Source organism: Adiantum capillus-veneris, chromosome 1, assembly GCF_014529385.1.
Source record: "Adiantum capillus-veneris isolate H3 chromosome 1, ASM1452938v2, whole genome shotgun sequence".
Taxonomy (NCBI): Eukaryota; Viridiplantae; Streptophyta; class Polypodiopsida; order Polypodiales; family Pteridaceae; genus Adiantum; species Adiantum capillus-veneris.
Genome location: NC_140931.1, coordinates 146,563,262 through 146,583,630, shown reverse-complemented (window position 1 = coordinate 146,583,630; position 20,369 = coordinate 146,563,262). Strand labels below are relative to the sequence as shown.

At 45.0% G+C, this 20,369-nt stretch overlaps 1 protein-coding gene across 4 annotated transcripts in view; it reads left to right on the top strand.

The window, feature by feature from the left end:
- LOC147465753 (uncharacterized) overlaps nucleotides 1-20,369 on the top strand; it is a 101,008-nt gene that overhangs the window by 15,121 nt on the left and 65,518 nt on the right. For all 4 annotated transcript variants that reach the window (XR_015189407.1, XM_086521600.1, XM_086521611.1 and 1 more), the window contains exon 2: nucleotides 6,226-6,306. Coding sequence is in view for 3 of the 4 variants with exons in the window: in XM_086521600.1 (XP_086377726.1) it covers nucleotides 6,226-6,306 (81 nt within the window). In the remaining variant the exon portion in view is untranslated. The remainder of the gene's footprint in view (nucleotides 1-6,225; nucleotides 6,307-20,369) is intronic.

The following is a 20,369-nucleotide window of genomic DNA, read 5'->3' as shown; positions in this document are numbered from 1 at the left end:
ATGACGAAGGTGTCGTCGTCAAGATAGGGATCTGCAATGACGATGACGAAGGCGGCGTCGTCAAGATAGGGACTGCGATGATGATGATGTCGACGACGATGGTGTCAAGGCTGACAATTGAAAATGCTAGATGCTTTGTTGGGGATTTGCTGCTGTGGCGGTACTGCGGCTTGAATCTACTGCTTCGTCGGACTAGGCTGAAATGCAAAAACACTGGCTGATCTGGCTGAAATCTGAAAACGCTAGGCTGATCTGGTACTAGATGGGGAATCTGGCGAGGATCTGCAACCAGAGGATGCGGGTTCTTGCGAGTCGAAGGCTTGAAACTGAAAACGCTGGTGGTAGTGGCTGAAAATGTTGATCTTCTTCTTCTTGAGAAAACGCTAGGGCTCCTGCTGAGGTGCTGCCTGACTGCCGGGTGCCTGCCTCCTTGTGTTCTTGCTTCTTCTGCTTCTACTGAGTGCCCAATAGTTTTCTTTTATAGTTCTTTAGCAAATTTCTCTACTTACTTTTCCAACAAAAGTAACTTTTTAATAAATAAGTGAAAAATGTGTATACTGGCAAAAAGGGTTCTATGCTCTAGAAAATGCTCATGATGGGTACAGAATGTCATGCTAATGATCTTGCTGTGTGCAATCAAAGGATATGCAACTATTCTAAGTGCTTGGACATGCACGACCTGCGCACAGGCTCACAAGGGTGCCAGAACACTTCCTAGGCTAAACCTGAACCCTAGACCTGAGATAGCTTGTCCACATGCACATAGGGTTAGATGTGCACGTGACATCCCCTCCTTTTTAAAGGGAGGTACTGGTACCGAGCTGCATGGCGTCGAGGGAGTGCGCCAACTACTCCTGGAATCCGCCGAAAAACTTTTTGCCGGCCCACTCTGATGCGTGGGTCGTGTGATACTTGAACTTCATGAAGTTCTGCAATGCTTGCTTCTTTGGGCTGTGCCGAAAGCGACAAACTGATCTGTTGCGGCTTCAATGCTCCAACTTCGGCTATGGTCGTGGTCCACCTTCTTCACGAATCTTCGAGGAGGAAAATTCCTGAAACCACTTCCAACATATCCATTTTGTCACAAATTGCTGACGTGCCAAGCCATTGAAGAACGGAGCCGACTTGCAGGTCCCGACCAAAGGGCCTAAACCCTAAGAAGAACAAGCAACAACAGAAGAAGTCCTACCAACTTATGTAGATGTATGGTACAGCGGAAGTGAATGTTGAACTTTGCTCAAGATGAGTGCTCCGAACTGTGCTCAAGGTTCCTTTTACTTACGGAAGGGAGAGCCTTTCGTTCCTTTAGTGAGAGAGTGCAATGGATCACAAACAAAGTGGATAAACACTGTGAATGAAGGTGCTGAGATTGAGAGATAGAGAGTGAAGAATACGACACCAGGAAGTTGTCAAACCCTCCTCCGAAGGCCCCACTCTCTATGGTGAGAGCAGTCTACTATTGATTGCACAAATCTCTACAATGCTTTGGACTTGCCGACGATGTCGACGACGATGAGGACGACGACGAGACGGGCTGAAATCTGAAAATGCTAAGGGGCTGAAATCTGCAAATATTTATCTGCTGAATTCTGACTCTATGTCGATGACGACGATGCGACGGCGACACGCTGAAAACGCAGATGCTGAAATCTGCGTTTTCTGGGCTGAATCTGCAAACTTCGCGGGATTCGACCGTGCGGCGAGGATCTGCTGCGGGAATCTGATTTCGTCGCGAAGATCTGCAAAAACGCTAAGGTTGATCTGCAAACCAAAAATGCTAGGGCTGATCTACTGTCGCCGGGGAATCTGCTATCGCTAAGGCTGATCTGTTGTGTCTTGTGGTCGCCGAGGCTGATCTGCCATGCAAAAACGCCAGGCTTCTGTCTTGCTGAAAAACGCTAGCTCTGCTTATGCAAAAACGCTAGGTCTTCTGTCTTGGGGGGTCTTGCTGAGAAGTTGCCTGATGAACACCGGGTTCCTACTGCCTCTTCCCAGAAAGTGCTAGCGCTAGGTTTCTATATATACAAACTTAGTAAATTTGCCCTACCTAGTTTCCAACAAAAGTCACTTGAAAATAATAAGTGAAAAACGTCAAAAATAGGTCTATGCACTGTAAAAATTCTCATGATGGGTTCTGATGGAAATCTGATGATCATGTTGTGTGCAACCAGAGGATATGCTTCTAATCTAAGTGCCTGGATATGCATGGTCTGTTGTCACAAGGCGGGCACCACGTGCCAATAGAAAAGAACAAACTGAGCAGACTTTTAGCACTTCAATAACAACAGAACTCTGAGAGAGAGAGAGAGAGAGAGAGAGAGAGAGAGACGACACGCGACACGGAGTGGCGGAATTCCACCCTAGAGAGTATTGGCCCCAAGCCTTGGCGCCCCTTTCGGTATTTCTTTATATTGCATCATCAAAGTACAAGCCGGTACTCTAGACTCTGCACCTTCTCCAGGAAGCATGCCAGAGAATGAGCCCTAGCCTCATATTTAAAGGCCCTTGGCTTGAAAAGCAGTTATAGTAAAAAGCCTTTAAAATTCAAAAGCTTCTGGTTCAAAAGCAAAGCCAAAAAGCTGCCAGCGCAATTTACGGAAATCTGTACAGCCTGCCACATCATCATGTCAGTGCAATTTTTGGAATTTGTCTGTTGCCTTAGGGTTAGGGTTAGGGTTTTTGGTAGAATTAGGGTTTGCAGGTTTTAGGGTTAGGGTTTTTGGCAGATATTAGGGTTTGCAGGTTTTAGGGTTAGGGTTTTCAGAATTAGGGTGTGCAGGTTTCAGGGTTAGGGTTTCCAGCATTAGGGTTTCAGCCGGTTTAGGGTTTTTGGCAGACATTAGGGTTTTGGCCCCTCGGCCACATCTGTACGTTGACTCCATTCTTTAGGCTTTGACATGTCAGCAGTTTGTTACATCTCCCCTTCTTGAATGAGAGTAATCGTCCGCGATTACAGCATACCTGCAAAACAACTCAAGTTAGCTCAAAAATTTTCGAGGGTCATTCCGAGGGACAATCAGTTTGCTCTTTTTATTAAGGAGTTAGCTTCTCCTTTCTGCTCTTTTGATCAAGGAGTTAGCTGCTCCTATCGACTGTTTTGATCAAGGAGTTAGCTTCTCCTTTCGTCCAGATCGGAACTCTTGATATTCCGACATAGTAAAATTAGCCATCACACCCAGACCGTACTGATCTTCCTCGGGTGTCTTGATGCACTAAAATTACATACCCAGGCAATCTCATCCAATTAGGAATATTCACTGGTTGGCACATCACAATGCAACACAAATGCTCACATATGCATGTTACAAGACATAGAAACATAAAGCCGCCGATGAACACTCCTCCCGCATAACCTAACAAGGTCCGGGCCGGGAGATATTCAACGACTCCCTCATCACTCCTCCCGCATAACCTAAAAAGGTCCGGGCCGGGAGATATAGAGGCCTTTTACAACCAAACGTCCCCCAGACCGCAGCCTGCGTCGTTTGGAGGTACTGAGAGTAACCACTGCTCAGACTTCTTAATACTCCTCCCGCATTACCATCCAGGTCCGGGCCGGGAGTCACAACAACAATTATTTTACAAGCATACAACCAAATGCTCCCCAGGCATCGGCCTGCGTTGTTCGAAGGTTTTCAAACATACAACGAAATGCTCCCCAAGCATCGGCTTGCGTCGTTCCGAGGTTCAAACAATACCGAAACAGTATTTCTCACTTCTCCACCACCCGAGAGTAAAATCACCAATCATTGAAACAAGTATCAAACCAGAGTCAAACAATTCAAATCGGCACCAAAACAGGTTCAAAACAGATACCATCCATTTCAAACAAATTCCAAACAGGATCACCAAACAAGCTCAAACAGAACTCAAACTTAAAAAGCAATCTTGACATCAGTCGAGCTCGAAAAGTCGACCGACTTTCCATCCTGAAACCTGCACCAAAAAATTAGGGTTAGGTTTCTTCCATAAGGTCGTAGCCGAGCACAGCATGGTCCATCAGCTCTTGGACAAACAGTGTTTCTTTGGCGGCGATGGTAGTCCCAAGATAGCAATCGCACTCGGTCTCCAAGCTCATCCGCTCGTGAAGAGACATCTACTGGGAGATGTCGAGAAACTTCAAGTTATAATCTACTAGGGTTTCCATGGCAAGCATTTCATGATACCCCGCTCTGCCAGAAGTTGAACAAGTACTTGGACTATGCTGCTTGGTAGCTATAGACATCAACATTTGCATAGCACTGCTTCTGAGAAAAACAGTGACTTGAAACAAATCTGGATCCTTCTCTTGCAAGTGATCTTAATTGGCTTATGCCCTGTAAGACACTGCGGTGAAGACGGGAGCGCGCCCGATGCGCGATGAAGTAAGGGTGGGAGTCGCTAATAAGTCCGGGTTGGAGGGCGAAGATACCTCGAATCAAATTCCAATAGCTCTGTCTGCTCTTTTGTAGGACCGGTATGCTTTTAGAAAAGCACACGCCTGATGCTCTGATACCACTGTCACAAGGCGGGCACCATGTGCCAATAGAAAAGAACAAACTGAGCAGACTTTTAGCACTTCAATAACAACAGAACTCTGAGAGAGAGAGAGAGAGACGACACGCGACACGGAGTGGCGGAATTCCACCCTAGAGAGTATTGGCCCCAAACCTTGGCGCCCCTTTCGTTATTTCTTTATATTGCATCATCAAAGTACAAGCCGGTACTCCAGACTCTGCACCTTCTCCAGGAAGCATGCCAGAGAATGAGCCCTAGCCTCATATTTAAAGGCCCTTGGCTTGAAAAGCAGTTATAGTAAAAAGCCTTTAAAACTCAAAAGCTTTTGGTTTAAAAGCAAAGCCAAAAAGCTGCCAGTGCAATTTACGGAAATCCGTACAGCCTGCCACGTCATCAGCCAGCGCAAAACGCGGAAATCCGTACAGCTTGCCACGTCATCATGTCAGCGCAATTTTCGGAATTTGTCTTTTGCCTTAGGGTTAGGGTAGGGTTTCTGGCAGAAATTAGGGTTTGCAGGTTTTAGGGTTAGGGTTTTCAGAATTAGGGTTTGCAAGTTTTAGGGTTAGGGTTTTCAAAATTAGGGTTTGCAGGTTTCAGGGTTAGGGTTTCCAGCATTAGGGTTTCAGCAGTTAGGGTTTCTGGCAGACATTAGGGTTTAGGCCCCTCGGCCACATCTGTACGTTGACTCCATTCTTTAGGCTTTGACACGTCAGCAGTTTGTTACATCTGCGAACAGACTCACAAAAGTGCCATATCACTTCCTATTCTAGACTAACTGAACTGAACCCATGTCATGAAGTAGCTTGTCCACGGACACACAGGGTTGGATGTGTCACGTGACGGTAGAAGTGAGACCCCCCTTGGGTTAATTTATTCTTATAATGGATGCCAAAAGTAGAGCCCCAAAAGCATGTAAACTCAAAAGCATCCTGATCCAAAAGCTGCCAATGATAGCCAGCAGCGCCATTCCGTACAGTTTCCGTACGGACCTTCCACGTCAGCAGTCAGCGCGTTTTGCGGCACTCATATAGCAGTCAGCGCAAATCGCGGCATAATGAAAATCTTAACGGAACAAGATTGTTGAGTTCTCACCCCTGGAAACAAACTCTACAATACAAGAAAATATGTGGATGAGTTCTTGTTAACCACATTGAAATTTGAGACATGAAAGGAGACATACAATAAAATGATACATCAGACTAGCATTTGTTGAACCCTATCCTATAGTGTTAGAAGACTCTTTATAATATGACAACTTAAAAATCAAAGATGAGACCTTGGCATAAGAATGAGTAACTCTCAGAAACTGATGATGTGGCATGATCACTTAATAAGTTGTTTCCAACTTATGGACAATTGGCCAAAGGGACACCCAGGCATTAAAATAAAGCGTGGAACCTGCTGATGTGGTTGTTGTACGGACGGGTTTGGAAGTTTTCGTATATAATCAGAAAATTACTCAAATTAATGCCATTTTTATAGTGCTAAACATTGTGTCAATACGACTCACTCTCACTCTTCAACCCTTCATAAGAGTTGATGAATAATTTTTTTTAATTTTCTGATTTGTCTCACTATCCATCCCATTCCTTCTGGATCCATTATGTGTTCCTTGTGTGGAAATAGTTTGACTGATAATATGTGAAGTGGTTTGTTTTGTATGGCAGATAACATGTGATGTCAAAGTTATAAATGTGGCTCTAATATGTTCTCGTTTCAAATGTACAGAATTACTTTGGGTGTTTCTTTCCATTGCCACTGGTTATTTCATCATTGAGGTGGGGCGTCAGTGCTGGCAGGAAGACCATGGTATTTTTGAATGTCGCATGAGACGATTTTCTTTCAAATTGCAAGCATTTTTGCTGCATGTCTACACATTCTGGTGGTACAGTATAGTTTAATTGCTGATGCTTAATTGTTGGAGTTCTTTGCAAGAGTGCTTAGGTTAAAACATTGTGAACCATGGTTTATAACTCCTTACATTTGACCAACTATTCATCTGGTCCCAAGTTTATGAGGGTAGTGCTATAGAAACTACTCTTGTACTTTGAACCGATGCCTCATTGAAAGGAACAGTATCCACATACTGATCTGCATGCAGTTATTTGTGGCCTTAGTGATGATCGACTCTAGAGAAGTTTTTCCTCTCACTGATATTTAAATGGCTCTGTTCTCATGATGAAGGTCCGGCGTTGTGATTGCTTTGCCAAAGTAAATGTTCTGTTTTGGAACCTTCACCACCACCACTGCTTCGATAGGAGTTTTGGAACGAGGTTGCCTGCTTAAGACATATTGTCCACAAGTTTCCTTGTATCTTTGATAAATATCTAAGGAATGATTACTGCCTTCGCTGCCGGATTCCCATATACTTTTAGAGGATTCTCTAATTTTCTTTGATTGTATTTGTACAAGATAAGTTTAAAATAATTCTGTGCTCAAGTGAGGGGATTGTGGTGCGCCAACAGAATTTACTTCGAGGGCAGGCATAGTTTGTCACGTGACACATCCCAACCTTATGTGTTCGTGGACAAGCTACACCATAGCAGGGTTCCCGTCAGTTCAGTCAGTTAGATTAGCAGTGATCTGGCACTTTTGTGAGTCTATTCGTAGACCGTGCATGCCCAGTCACTTAGCATAGATGCATATCCTCCGGTGGCACACAACATGATCATCGGAATTCCCATCAGAATCCATTAGCATCAGTTAGGGGAATTTTCCAGTGCATTTAGCCTATTTTCCTATTTATTGGTTATTTTCACTTATTATTTTTAAGTGACTTTCCCACAAAAGTAGGTAGGGCAATTTTGCTAAGTTAATATATAAGCAAACCCAAGTTAGCACTTTTTGGCAGAAGAGGCAGTAGGAGCTTCCCGCTCAACAGGCAACTTCTCAGCAGTACCCCCCCCTCATGACCCCCTAGCGCCATACTTCCCCATCCCTTGGCGTTTTCCAAGCATCAGCATTGCCATCGACTCCATCTCCTTGGTGTTTCCCCCCTACAGCCAGCCATCGCCCACAAACCTCCACTCCCAGCGGTTGTGTCTCCTTCAAGCAGTACTAATCACTAGCGTTTTTGACAATCAGCATCAGCCCCAAAACCCTAGCGTTTTGGCACCTCAGATCTTCAGCAAATCAGCGTTTTGCCTTCAGTTCAGGCCCTTGAAAAATGCAGCCTATTGTGGCGATTTTGCAGCAGGTTTGCAGCCATAAAACGCAGCCATAGCCAGCAGTTCTTCAACGTTTTTAGCAGTCACTTATAGCCCCAAAACGGCAGCCAAAGCCTGGTTGGACCAGCGTTTTTATTCAGCCCTAAGATTCCTCGCCAAACCGGGGATTTCCAGCCATAAGGACCACAGAAAAGCAACCAGTTTCAGCCCCGAAAACAGTCCACAAATTCAGCCAAAGAAGAACTCAGATTTCAGCCATCAAGTCGTCGTCGTCACCGGCATAGTCCAAGTTGCATCAGTCCATTGCATTCGCATTGTACACCTTTGTGCAATCAAAGTAGACCACTCTCGCCGAGGAGAGTGGGGCCTTAGGAGGAGGGTTTTACAACCTCTCGGGTGTCGTATCTCTTCTCTCTCCTTCTCTCAGTCTCATTCACTTGCACGCACAATATCCACTCACTTTGTTCGTGATCACAACACTCTACAAGACGGAAAGCTCTCTCTTCCCTAAGAACTAAAAGGAACCTTGAGCAATAAAGATCACTAATCTTGAGAAAATACAACATTCATTCCACTGCACCTAACATTGGTATCAGAGCTTTGGAAGTGTTCTGCATTACTCAAGGAAAGAACCACAAGATTTTTTTTTTGCTTGTTGCGATCGCACGAACCCAAGTTTACTTGGGCGTGGCGATTCCTAATCGTGTTTTGTTGAAGAGTGACAGGAATCCCAAGAAAGAAGGTCTTGTGTAGCCTCCCCTTGTGTCTCTTTTCACTCATTGAGAGCGGACCGTGCACTTAGCGGCCGGCCAATCGACGTGAAGTGGGGAAAAGGAACCTTGGTGTGAGCGCAAGGCCGCCAAGGGGTGCGCCCGGAGAAAGGAGTAGAACACGGGTGAAGAGAAGATCCTTCTCAAACGCGATTTGCAAGCGAAAGAAACCCTCTAGAACCCCAAGAACCCAAGACCCTCAAGACTCAAGAACCTCAAGAACCCCAAGAACCTCAAGAACCTCAAGAACCTCGAGACCCTCAAGAACCAAGTTCCTTGTGAACTTAAGAACCAAAGATCCTAGTGTATGGTCGTCATCCGAAGCGGCATGGATACTTCGCATTCAGGTGATGAGCATGAGAGAGGCGACGAAGGATTCTCCCCACCAGGAGATTTTTCCAACCCTCCTCCTTCGCCATCTACGCCACGAGTTGTCCTCACTCCTATGGAGATGATGGTCAAGTCGACGTTGGATATGATGGCACAACAACAAGAAACGAATCGAGTTGCATTGGCACAACTCGCAAGCAAAGCAGAAGAACAAGCAGCAAAGGACCGTGCACAAGAAGCCAAGGACCGCGAGCGCGATGAAAGAAACGCCGCACTTGCTGCAAAACAAGAAGAAAATCGACTTGCTCAGGAACGTGAGTGCATTGCTCTTGCCGCAAAACAAGAACATCGACTTGCTTTTGAACGTGAGCGTGATGAACGAGAGGCTCAAAGGGAGATTCGTCATCAAGAATTTATTCCCACATCCTAGCCTCGAAGACCGAACCACCCAAAGATCGTGGGAGTTCGTCAAGTGGCGCAAGCCACGATGCGGATTCCAACCATCCAGTCACAGAAAAGTTGACTTTCAGTAAGTATGACGTTAAGATGGATGCTACAGTTATTCATTCTTGGTTGCATCAATTTAATGCTTATTTTGCGACAACTAAGAAGACAGGAAATAGCAAAGTTGACAGCAGCTATGTACCTTGCCGGTGATGCCATCAATTGGTACCACGCATGGCAAGAGGCACAGCTAGCCGCGCACCTAGAGGAAGCCGACGATTTCACGCTCCTCTCTTTTAGTTGGGCTGATTTCCAAGATAAGCTCAAGGCGCGGTTTATGTCACCTCAGTACCTCGCACGATTGAAGGACGGTTGGCGCGCTCTTAAGCAAAATGGTATGCCGGTTATGTCTTTTTCTAATCGCGTTTTACAGCTAGGTACACAACTACGCATGTCGAATGATGAACGCAAAGAGGCTTTTCTCTTTGGATTGGACGAGTATAGCAAGTACGATGTCGAGGTATTCGATCCAATCGATCTCAACAAGGCGGTAGCGATTGCTCTCGCACAGGAGATGAAGCACAACAAGGGAAAGCCTAAGGAGAACAAGACTTCTACAAGTACCTCGCAGACTTCTCAGAACCCGCAGAACGGTAAGAATGATAACTCTTCTAACCAATCTTCCAACAGTATCTCATCAAAGAATTCTTCCAATGAATCGAAGAGTAAGGCTAACACAATTGCTAAACCTAAGCTTACTCCAGATGAAAAGGTAGCACAAGGAATTGTAGGAGGATACATCACGTCGGAAGAACAAAGCACTTATTCTAAGGAAGGTCGTTGTTTTCATTGTCACATTAAGGGTCACATAAAAGAACATGTCCTAAGCTTGAATCGAATGAATCTAAAGAACCCACAACACCCACTACATCTGTCAATGCAATGAATGATAACACGAGTGTGCCCCAAGTTTCTCAGGACCCTCCCATTGATGATTCTCTCATTAAATGTTATGGTCGTACGTCGGGGCACCGTCTTGTCATATTGTTTGACCCAGGTAGTATGCATGATGTGATCAGTCCCTCTCTTGTTGAGAGAGCTCGCTTCGAAGTTAGTCCGAGATCTCCTATCGAGGTCTCTGGCTTTCGTCCTGGTATGGACGCTCTCATCACAAAGTAGTGTCTTGATGTGTTGTTTGCAATTCAACAAACTGCCTTCACTAGAAGATTTGTTGTTTCTTCTCTCTCAGGATGTGATATTATTTTAGGCATGAAATGGTTTCGTGAACTAAACACTCTCGTTGATTGGGAGGCTAGCACTTTAACTCTCAATTCCAAAAGTGATTCTCCTACTGTCTTTCATGGAGTGGACACTGCTCCTTCTCCATCTCTCATTGCTAATATGCAGGACAAGGTTGAAAGGATTCGAGATAAGGAGACTCTCTCAGTCTCTTTTTCTCCACAGCATGACACACAGAACTTGCATGATTATGAGAAGCATGATGATTTGAATGATAATAATTTGTATGATGATTTGGATGAAAATGACAAGCATGATGAATTGCATGAAGATGATGTGATTGTTCACAAGCATGATGTGTTAGTTGATGCTTTTTCTAGCGAAGCTAACCTCGTTGTAGATTCGATCAATCACCAAGAATCGATCTTGGCTTTCGAGTCGAGGTCCACAGATCCCCCACAAGACGATTCGATAGATCTCGAAGAATCGATCTTGGCTCTCGAACCTTGGTCCAAAGAACCCTCACAGGAAGTATTATGTGTTCGCATGATTGATATGCACGCATTGTTCGAGTGTTTCATTCGTGAAGGTTTCCTGTATTTTAGTCAACATCATTATGTGATCCCTTTTCCTAGGCATGACATATTGTATGTTGAGCATGTTTCTCTCATGGATGAGCACGAATGTATGCGGATTTTTCGTGAAAAGCTGAAAAGTATGTATGTCAGGAAGTCACATTCCATGTCTCTTCCTTGGCATGACACAGTTTCCGAACGAGCACATGATAGTATGAGCACCAAGCAAGGGCATTTCCATTGTGATTTGCCACAGTTGATTGATTTCGATCAAACAGAAAAAATTCGACCTCATTGTTTGCATGTGTTTGATGAACGGGTTGTCACTCCGTCTCTATGTTCATCTACATGGCATACACAGTCTTTGGAGAAGACAAGATTTTTTTCCTTCACTTTACATGGAATGGGTATGTTCATGGTTTTGTGTTGGAGATGGTTTCATGAATTTTTAGCCATGCAGATTCTTGAAGACGAGAGAAGCAGGATACTCGACGAAGTTGAAGCATCAACGGAGCCACAGAAGACTTTGAGTCCCTTTCGGCACGGCCCAAAGAAGTAAGCATTGCAGACCTTTATGAAGTTCAAGTACCGCACGACCCACACATCAGAGTGGGCCGGCGAAGAGTCCCTTTGAGGATTCCGGATGCTGTTGGCGATCTCCCTCAACGCCATACAGTTCGGTACCAGTACCTCACCTTGAAAAGAAGGGGATGGCACGTGACACATCCCAACCCTATGTGTCCGTGGACAAGCTACACCATAGCAGGGTTCCCGTCAGTTCAGCCAGTTAGATTAGCAATGATCTGGCACTTTTGTGAGTCTATTCGTAGACCGTGCATGCCCAGTCACTTAGCATAGATGCATATCCTCCGGTTGCACACAACATGATCATCGAAATTCCCATCAGAATCCATTAGCATCAGCTAGGGGAATTTTCCAGTGCATTTAGCCTATTTTCCTATTTATTGGTTATTTTCACTTATTATTTTTAAGTGACTTTCCAACAAAAGTAGGTAGGGCAATTTTGCTAAGTTAATATATAAGCAAACCCAAGTTAGCACTTTCTGGCAGAAGAGGCAGCAGGAGCTTCCCGCTCAACAGGCAACTTCTCAGCAGTACCCCCCCCTCATGACCCCCTAGCGCCATACTTCTCCATCCCTTGGCGTTTTCCAAGCATCAACATCGCCATCGACTCCATCTCCTTGGTGTTTCCCCCTACAGCCAGCCATCGCCCACAAACCTCCACTCCCGGCCGTTGTGTCCCCTTCAAGCAGTACCAATCACTAGCGTTTTTGACAATCAGCATCAGCCCCAAAACCCTAGCGTTTTGGCATCTCAGATCTTCAGCAAATCAGCGTTTTGCCTTCAGTTTAGGCCCTTGAAAAACGCAGCCTATTGTGGCGATTTTGCAGCAGGTTTGCAGCCATAAAACGCAGCCATAGCCAACAGTTCTTCAGCGTTTTCAGCAGTCACTTACAGCCCCAAAAACGCAGCCAAAGCCTGGTTGGACCAGCGTTTTTATTCAGCCCTAGATTCCTCTCCAAACCGGGGATTTCCAGCCTTAAGGACCACAGAAAAGCAGCCAGTTTCAGCCCCAAAAACAGTCCACAAATTCAGCCAAAGAAGAACTCAGATTTCAGCCATCAAGTCGTCGTCGTCACCACCGTCGTCGTCATCGGCATAGTCCAGGTTGCATCAGTCCATTGCATTCGCATTGTACACCTTTGTGCAATCAAAGTAGATCACTCTCGCCGACAAGAGTGGGGCCTTTGGAGGAGGGTTTTACAACCTCTCGGGTGTCATATCTCTTTTCTCTCCTTCTCTCAGTCTCATTCATTTGCACGCACAATATCCACTCACTTTGTTCGTGATCACAGCACTCTACAAGACGGAAAGCTCTCTCTTTCCCTAAGAACTAAAAGGAACCTTGAGCAATAAAGATCACTAATCTTGAGAAAATACAACATTCATTCCGTTGCACCTAACATAGTCCTTAGGATAAAATTTACAGGAATTTCGATCACCACAAAATGTGATTCCAATATCTTTAAATGTACAATAAAAAATACCAAGACTAGTTGGTTCTCAATTTCTCAGGTCTCCTCAGTGTGTACGATAAGAACAATAAGAGGGATCTTATCTCTATATGAACTACATGGAAGGACAATAAGATGCTCAGAGCCTTGTTAGACTTGGTGGTATAGCTATTGAAGAGGAGGAAACAATTGGAGGTGGACCTTGAACAGTAGGATCTCCATGCCTGTAAACCCGAAGAATTGGAGGTTGTAGAGCTCATATGGGCCTTGTACTATACAATTACAGGATGAGTGCGTACATCCCAGGGGATGTCGGAGATTATTCACTCCACCATTAGGGTGAAACACGGTTGCCCACTATCCCCCACTCTTTTTGGCATGTATATGGATGAGGCTTCAGATTACATAGAAAGGGAGGGTGACAAAGGAGCACAATTGGCAGGGACATGGGCACCCCTATTGTTTGTATGCGGATGATTTTGTGCATATTTCAGGTTCACTTGAGGGGATGCAACACCATCTTAATGTTTTACACACATTTGTGCAGGATACTGGTATGTCTGCAAACCTTGACAAGACCAAGGTTATGAACTTCAATACTACAGTGCAATGGGTCAGGCAATCAACGCCCATTTTTACTTACAGACAGGACCAAGTGGAGTATATGGATATAAACACTTACCTTGGGGTGGTTTTTAATGGCTCGATTTTCTCCATGAGGAGAACAATAGAGACTAGACTGACTAGAGTATACGCAGTTTTGGGAGGTTTAGAGAGGATGTGTTCATAGGTTTAGTTCAAGGAGCCTCGCACCAAGCTATGCCTTTTTGATACTCTGGTTGCCTCAGCTATGCTATATGGAGTGCAGATACGGGGACCCTTAGTAGATCATAGTCTTCAACATCGACGTACAAATGGATGGCAAGACATGGAGAGCAGAGTTATCCGGAACGCGGAACAGGAACGGCGACCGGGCCTCCGTGCGGAACAAGGGAATGGCAAGGGGTCTGGAATGGGAACAGCGTGGAACAGGAGGCATAAAAAACACCCAAATAATGAAATTTTATCGTTGTGTGTTTGAATACAAGTAGTACTAGAGTCCTTTGACTCTAATACCCACCAAAAACACGATTTGAAGACCATTCAACCTTAATATGACTTGATTGTGATGTGCGGCGCCGCGGTCATAGTACATACACAACAAACACAATGCCCATACACAATGACACATGCAATTACAGATTAGAGCTCTTGATTAATTGCAAGAGTAGAATTTAAGAGATAAAGACTTGAAAGTTGAGCCATAACATTGAGCAAAACATACTTTTTGCTTAATTTTGGCTAACAAGGCCCGCCAAGGCACTACAAAAAAACCAAAGGTGACATATACCATAATGAGACTACAAGGGGGCAAACTACAATACCAAAAGACCAAAGGTGACAAATACCATAAAGATGCTACAAAGGGGGCAAGCCGCAATACAAAAATGTATGGATAATGGAATTTATAGAGTCTTAAGACTCAAGACTCAAGAGCCACTAGCTTGAGAAACCTCCCAATTAGTAGTAGCCTTCCGTATGTCATGCACATCCTCCCATTCCTCATCATCGAGCTCTAGGCCCGGCTCGACCTCAGTCATGGAGGAAGTACCTGGTGTCGGTGCCTGTGTATTTCCACCTGCCTAAAAAGCCTCTTGCTGCATCTCCCACTGTGTAAAAGGATTTGTCTGTTTACTTGTACTCTTGCAAAGCATTTTCAAATTTGCGCCGACAAAGACAAGATCATTTGCCTTCTCTACTCCAAGCTGATTCCTCTTCTTGGAAGCAATGTGGCTAAAGGTACTCCACAATTGCTCTAAGCATGAAATACTAATTGATTGATTGAGAATACGGATCGCCAATCTCTGAAGCTAAGGGTCATCATAGCCATAGTCCTCCCACCATAGCATTGAACCTATTTTCTTTCGATCAATATGAGCATCTGGACTGCCAAATGACCCCCGCATCTCTCTGTACTGTCTCAACTGATCTCTGACAATGCATCACTCGTCTCTATCTAGAATCATCTTGTTTAAGATCTCTGTAAATTGGTTCACAACTTCTTTATTTGTCTCTTGCCCTGCACCTTAGAACTCTGGTTCCACTCTCAGAGACCACTTATCTCCATGATCTCTAGGATGATCAAGGCTAAGGCCTTGGCTTCCCATATGATCATCTAAGCAAAGCTGGCTGCCCTGGTGGTGGAGGCTCTTGCGAGTTCAGTGTTCAGTGGCATTCATACATAGCTTATTGGAGCTCCCAAAGTCGTTATGCTTGGCTGGCTCTAGAGTCCTCACGACACTTTTCAGCAGAAGGCGATACATCATGTTGGTATGCACAGTTGGCAGCATGATTTGAGCTACACGGTTTTAATATTCTCTAGATGCGCCCTCTGAGAGAGAGAGAGAGAGAGAGAGAGAGAGAGAGAGAGAGAGAGAGAGAGACGGAGGGAGGTCACTAGAGTTATATGACAGGATTTGTTTTAGTTGGATACCCAAAGGACATGGATACAACCTATATAGGTGCTGGGCATGGAGATGACTACATACAAAGAGAATTTTCTCCAACTCAGAGAGGATAGGTTCTTATCTAGGCGTGCCTACATGGACACTCACTTGTTCCATGGCTTAGGATGTGCTATTGGATTCAGACATCATCACACCGGTTGGAGATTGAGACTAGCCGACTTGGAGGGCTTAGGCCAAGCTGTCCCAGCTGTGTTAGAGAGAGCTAGAGACAAAGTTCTACTATATATGCCATGGTGCAACATACTATGAGATATGTGGCCCCTTTCACTACCTTTTTAAAAAGGGTTTTGGGCCTCTATCTAGAGTTATGAGATACCAAGATCAGAGATGCCTTGGACTCTATCTACTAGAGATTCAATGACATTGTGCAGGGTTACTCTGAGAGAGAGAGAGAGAGAGAGAGAGAGAGAGAGAGAGAGAGAGAGATATTCATTATCGTCCACTGAGGTCACATATGACCCATGGGACCAAAGATCCATACAAAATCGTTTTCCTCTCTAGTAGAGGAGGGTGGAAAGTACGTCCTCTTCTCGTGAGAGAGGGCGGTGTTCACAACCTACAATGGAGAGGTCTTACCACTAGTCGTCTCCTAGACGGACTTAGTGGCAGTGTCTTTAACTCCATTTTACAAATAGAAGAGAAACTACTAGTTAAGTGGTATCCTTAGGGATTGTCTTGGTAGACCGAAAGTCCTCAATGATTGCACGTCCTCCACGGTAAACTGCCCATTTCCCAGCTGCTCTGGCTTCATGGACCTTGGTAAGCTCTTCTCTCTTACATCGAAGTTGTAAAGGAGTCAAATCCTCTGCAAACCAGAACTCGGTGTCTTTGAGATTTTTTGAGTGGTACAACATAGTATCACGGGCTACTTTGGACTTGAATGTTATGATTCCATGGGAGCCACCATTTTTGGTGACATGTGAGGCTATGGAATGAACCTGCGATGTGTCGAGCACCGTCTCTGCTAGGTGCAGCGGAATGATTGTTTGCGCTTTGCTCAAGATAAGTGCTCCGAACTGTGCTCAAGGTTCCTTTTGTTCTTATGGAAGGTAGAGCCTTCCGTTCTTAATGAGAGAATGCTATGATCACAAACAAAGTGAATGGACACTGTGCGTGAAAGTGTATGAGACTGAGAGATAGAGATACGACACCAAAGATGTTTGTAAAACCCTCCTCCGAAGGCCCCACTCTCGTCGGCGAGAGTGGTCTACTTTTGATTGCACAAGTGGTACAATGCGTATGCAAGGGACTGATGCAACTTGGGACTATGCGGATGACGACGACGGTGATGACAACGACAACTTTAGGGCTGAAATCTGTGGTCTTCTAACTGCTGAAAATCTGCAAATCTTTGGGCTGTTTTGGGTGGCTGAAAATGACTGTTTTGGCTGCATTTTTATGGCTGAAAATGGGGGTTCTTCTTCATCCAACTAGGGCTGAATTGTCTGCTTCTAATGCCTGCTGAAAACGCTGTACATCTGTTGTCGCTAACGCTGAAAAGCAAAAACGCCGAGGCTGATGTGTGGTTGCGGATGAAATCCAAAAACGCTAATGGCTGAAGTTGGAAATGCTGGCAAAATCTGGGACTTGCTGGCGATCATGGGGAATCTGCAAACGCTAGGGGGTAGGGGTCGTCTGCGGGTAGGAAATGCTGAAAACGCCAGGTTGTGGTGGAGGCTGGCGATGGCAAACCAAAACGCTGGGGCTGAAGTCTATGGCGAGGTTGGGGGAACCAAAAACGCCAAGGGTTCCTACTGGGGTTCTGCTGAGAAGGTGCCTGTTGAGCATGTGCTCCTACTGCCTCTTCTGCCAGAAAGTGCTAACTTGGGTTTGCTTATATATTAACTTAGCAAAATTGCCCTACCTACTTTGTTGGAAAGTCACTTAAAAATAATAAGTGAAAAATACAAAAAATAGGAAAAATAGGCTAAATGCACTGGAAAATTCCCTTGATTGAATCTGATGGATCTTGAAGGGAATACTGATGATCATGCTGTGTACAACCAGAGGATATGCATCTACACTAAGTGACTGGGCATGCACGGTCTACGAATAGACTCACAAAAGTGCCAGATCACTTCTAATCTAGATTGACTGGACTGACTGAACCCTGATCATGCTGTAGCTTGTCCACGGACACATAGGGTTGGATGTGTCACGTGACATCCCCTCCTTTTCAAAGTGAGGTACTGGTACCGAACTGTATGGCGTTGAGGGAGATCGCCAATAGGATCCGGAATCCTGGAAGGGACTCTTCGCCGGCCCACTCTGATGTGTGGGTCGTGTGGTACTTGAACTTCATAAAGGTCTGCAACGCTTGCTTCTTTAGGCCGCGCCGAAAGTGACACAAAGTCTTCTGTGGCTCCTTGCTTGCTTCAACTTCGTCTAGAGACCTGCTTCTTTTGTCTTCAAGAATCTCCATGGCTGAAAATTCCTGAAACGATTTCCAACACAAAACCATGAACATACCCATTCCATGTAAAGTGAAGGAAAAAAATATGGTCTTCTCTAAAGACTGTGTATGCAATGTAAATGAACATAGAGACGGAGTGACAACCCGTTCATCAAACACATGCAAACAATGAGATCGAATCTTTCGCTTATGATCTATAGCAATCAACTGTGGCAATTCACAACGGAAATGCCGATGCTTGGTGCTCATACTTTGATGTGCTCTTTCTACAACTGTGTCATGCCAAGGAAGAGACATGGAATGTGACTTCCTGACATACATACTTTTCAGCTTTTCACGAAAAATCCGCATACATTCGTGCTCATCCATGAGAGAAACACCTCATCCTGGTGAACAATCACATCTTCTTCATGCAAATCATCATGCTTATCTTTGTCATCCAAACCTTCATGTAAATCATTATCATTCAAATCGTCATGCTTCTCATAGTCATGCAAATTCTGTGGAGAAAAAGAGATTGAGAGAGTCTCCTTCTCCTGAATACTTTCAATCTTGTCCTGCATATCAGCAATGAGAGATGGAGAATGAGCAATGTCCTCTCCATGAATGACAATTGGAGAATCACTTGTGGCATTGAGAGTTATAGTGTTAGTCTTAAAATCCATGAGAGCGTCATTATCACGAAACCATCGAATGCCCAAAATCATATCACATCCTGAGAGAGGAGAAACAACAAATCTTCTAGTGAAGGCAGCTTGTTGAATTGCAAACAACACATCAAGGCACTCCTCCGTGATGAGAGCGTCCATACTGGGACGAAAGCCAGAGACCTCGATAGGAGATCTTGGACTAACTTCGAGGCGGGCTCTCTCAACAAGAGAGGAATTGATCAATCATGCATACTATCTGGGTCAAACAATATGACAAAACGGTGCCCCGACGTACGACCATAACATTTAATGAGAGAATCATCAATGGGAGGGTCCTGAGAAACTTGGGGCATACTCGTGTTATCATTCATTGCATTGACAGAGGAAGTGGGTGCTGTGGGTTCTTTAGATTCATTCTATTCAAGCTTAGGACATGTTCTTTTTATGTGACCCTTAATGTGACAATAAAAACAACGACCTTCCTTAGAATAAGTGCTTTGCTCTTCCGACGTGATGTATCCTCCTACAATTCCTTGTGCTACCTTTTCATCTGGAGTAAGCTTAGGTTTAGCAATAGTGTTAGCCTTACCCTTAGATTCATTGGAAGAATTCTTTTCTGAGAGACTGTTGGAAGATTGGTTAGAAGAGTTACCATTCTTACCGTTCTTACCGTTCTGAGGGTTCTGAGAAGTCTGCGAGGTACTTGTGGAAGTCTTGTTCTCCTTAGGCTTTCCCTTTTTGTGCTTCATCTCCTGTGCGAGAGCAATCGCGACCGCCTTGTTGAGATCGATTGGATCGAGTACCTCGACATCGTACTTGATATACTCGTCCAATCCAAAGAGAAAAGCCTCTTTGCGCTCATCATCCGACTTCCGTAATTGAGTATCGAGCTGCAAAACACGATTAGAAAAAGACATAACCGGCATACCATTTTGCTTAAGAGAGCACCAATCGTCCTTCAATCGTGCGAGGTACTGAGGTGGCATAAACCGCGCCTTGAGCTTGTCTTGGAAATCAGCCCAATTGAAGGAAAAGGACGTGAATCCGTCGGCTGCCTCTAGGTGCGCGGCTAGCTGTGCCTCTTGCCATGCGTGGTACCAATTGATGGCATCACCGGCAAGGTACATAGTTGCCGTCAAAACTTTGCTATTTCCTGTCTTCTTAGTTGTCGCAAAATAAGCATTAAATTGATGCAGCCAAGAATGAATAACTGTAGCATCCATCTTACCGTCGTAGTTACTGAAAGTCAACTTCTTTGTGACTGGATGGTTGGAATCCGCGTCGTGGCTTGTGCCACTTGATGAACTCCCACGATCTTTGGGTGGTTCGGTCTTCGAGGCAAGTACCTGTCGAACCAATTCTTGAGTTCGTAGTTCTCTTTGAGCCTCTCGGTGGATCTCCAAGGCCGCGTCGTGGCTTGTGCCACTTGATGAACTCCCACGATCTTTGGGTGGTTCGGTCTTCGAGGCAAGTACCTGTCGAACCAATTCTTGAGTTCGTAGTTCTCTTTGAGCCTCTCGTGCTGCCGCTTCCTCCTTTCTTAGTTCTTTTCTTTCTTTTCGTGCGTTGCGTTTGCGTTCTAAAGCAAGGCAAGTCTTTGTGTTGTGCGGCAAATCTTGCATTTCTTTCGTCGCGCTCGTGGTCCTTAGCTGCTTGCTCACGGTCCTTAGCTTCTTGTTCT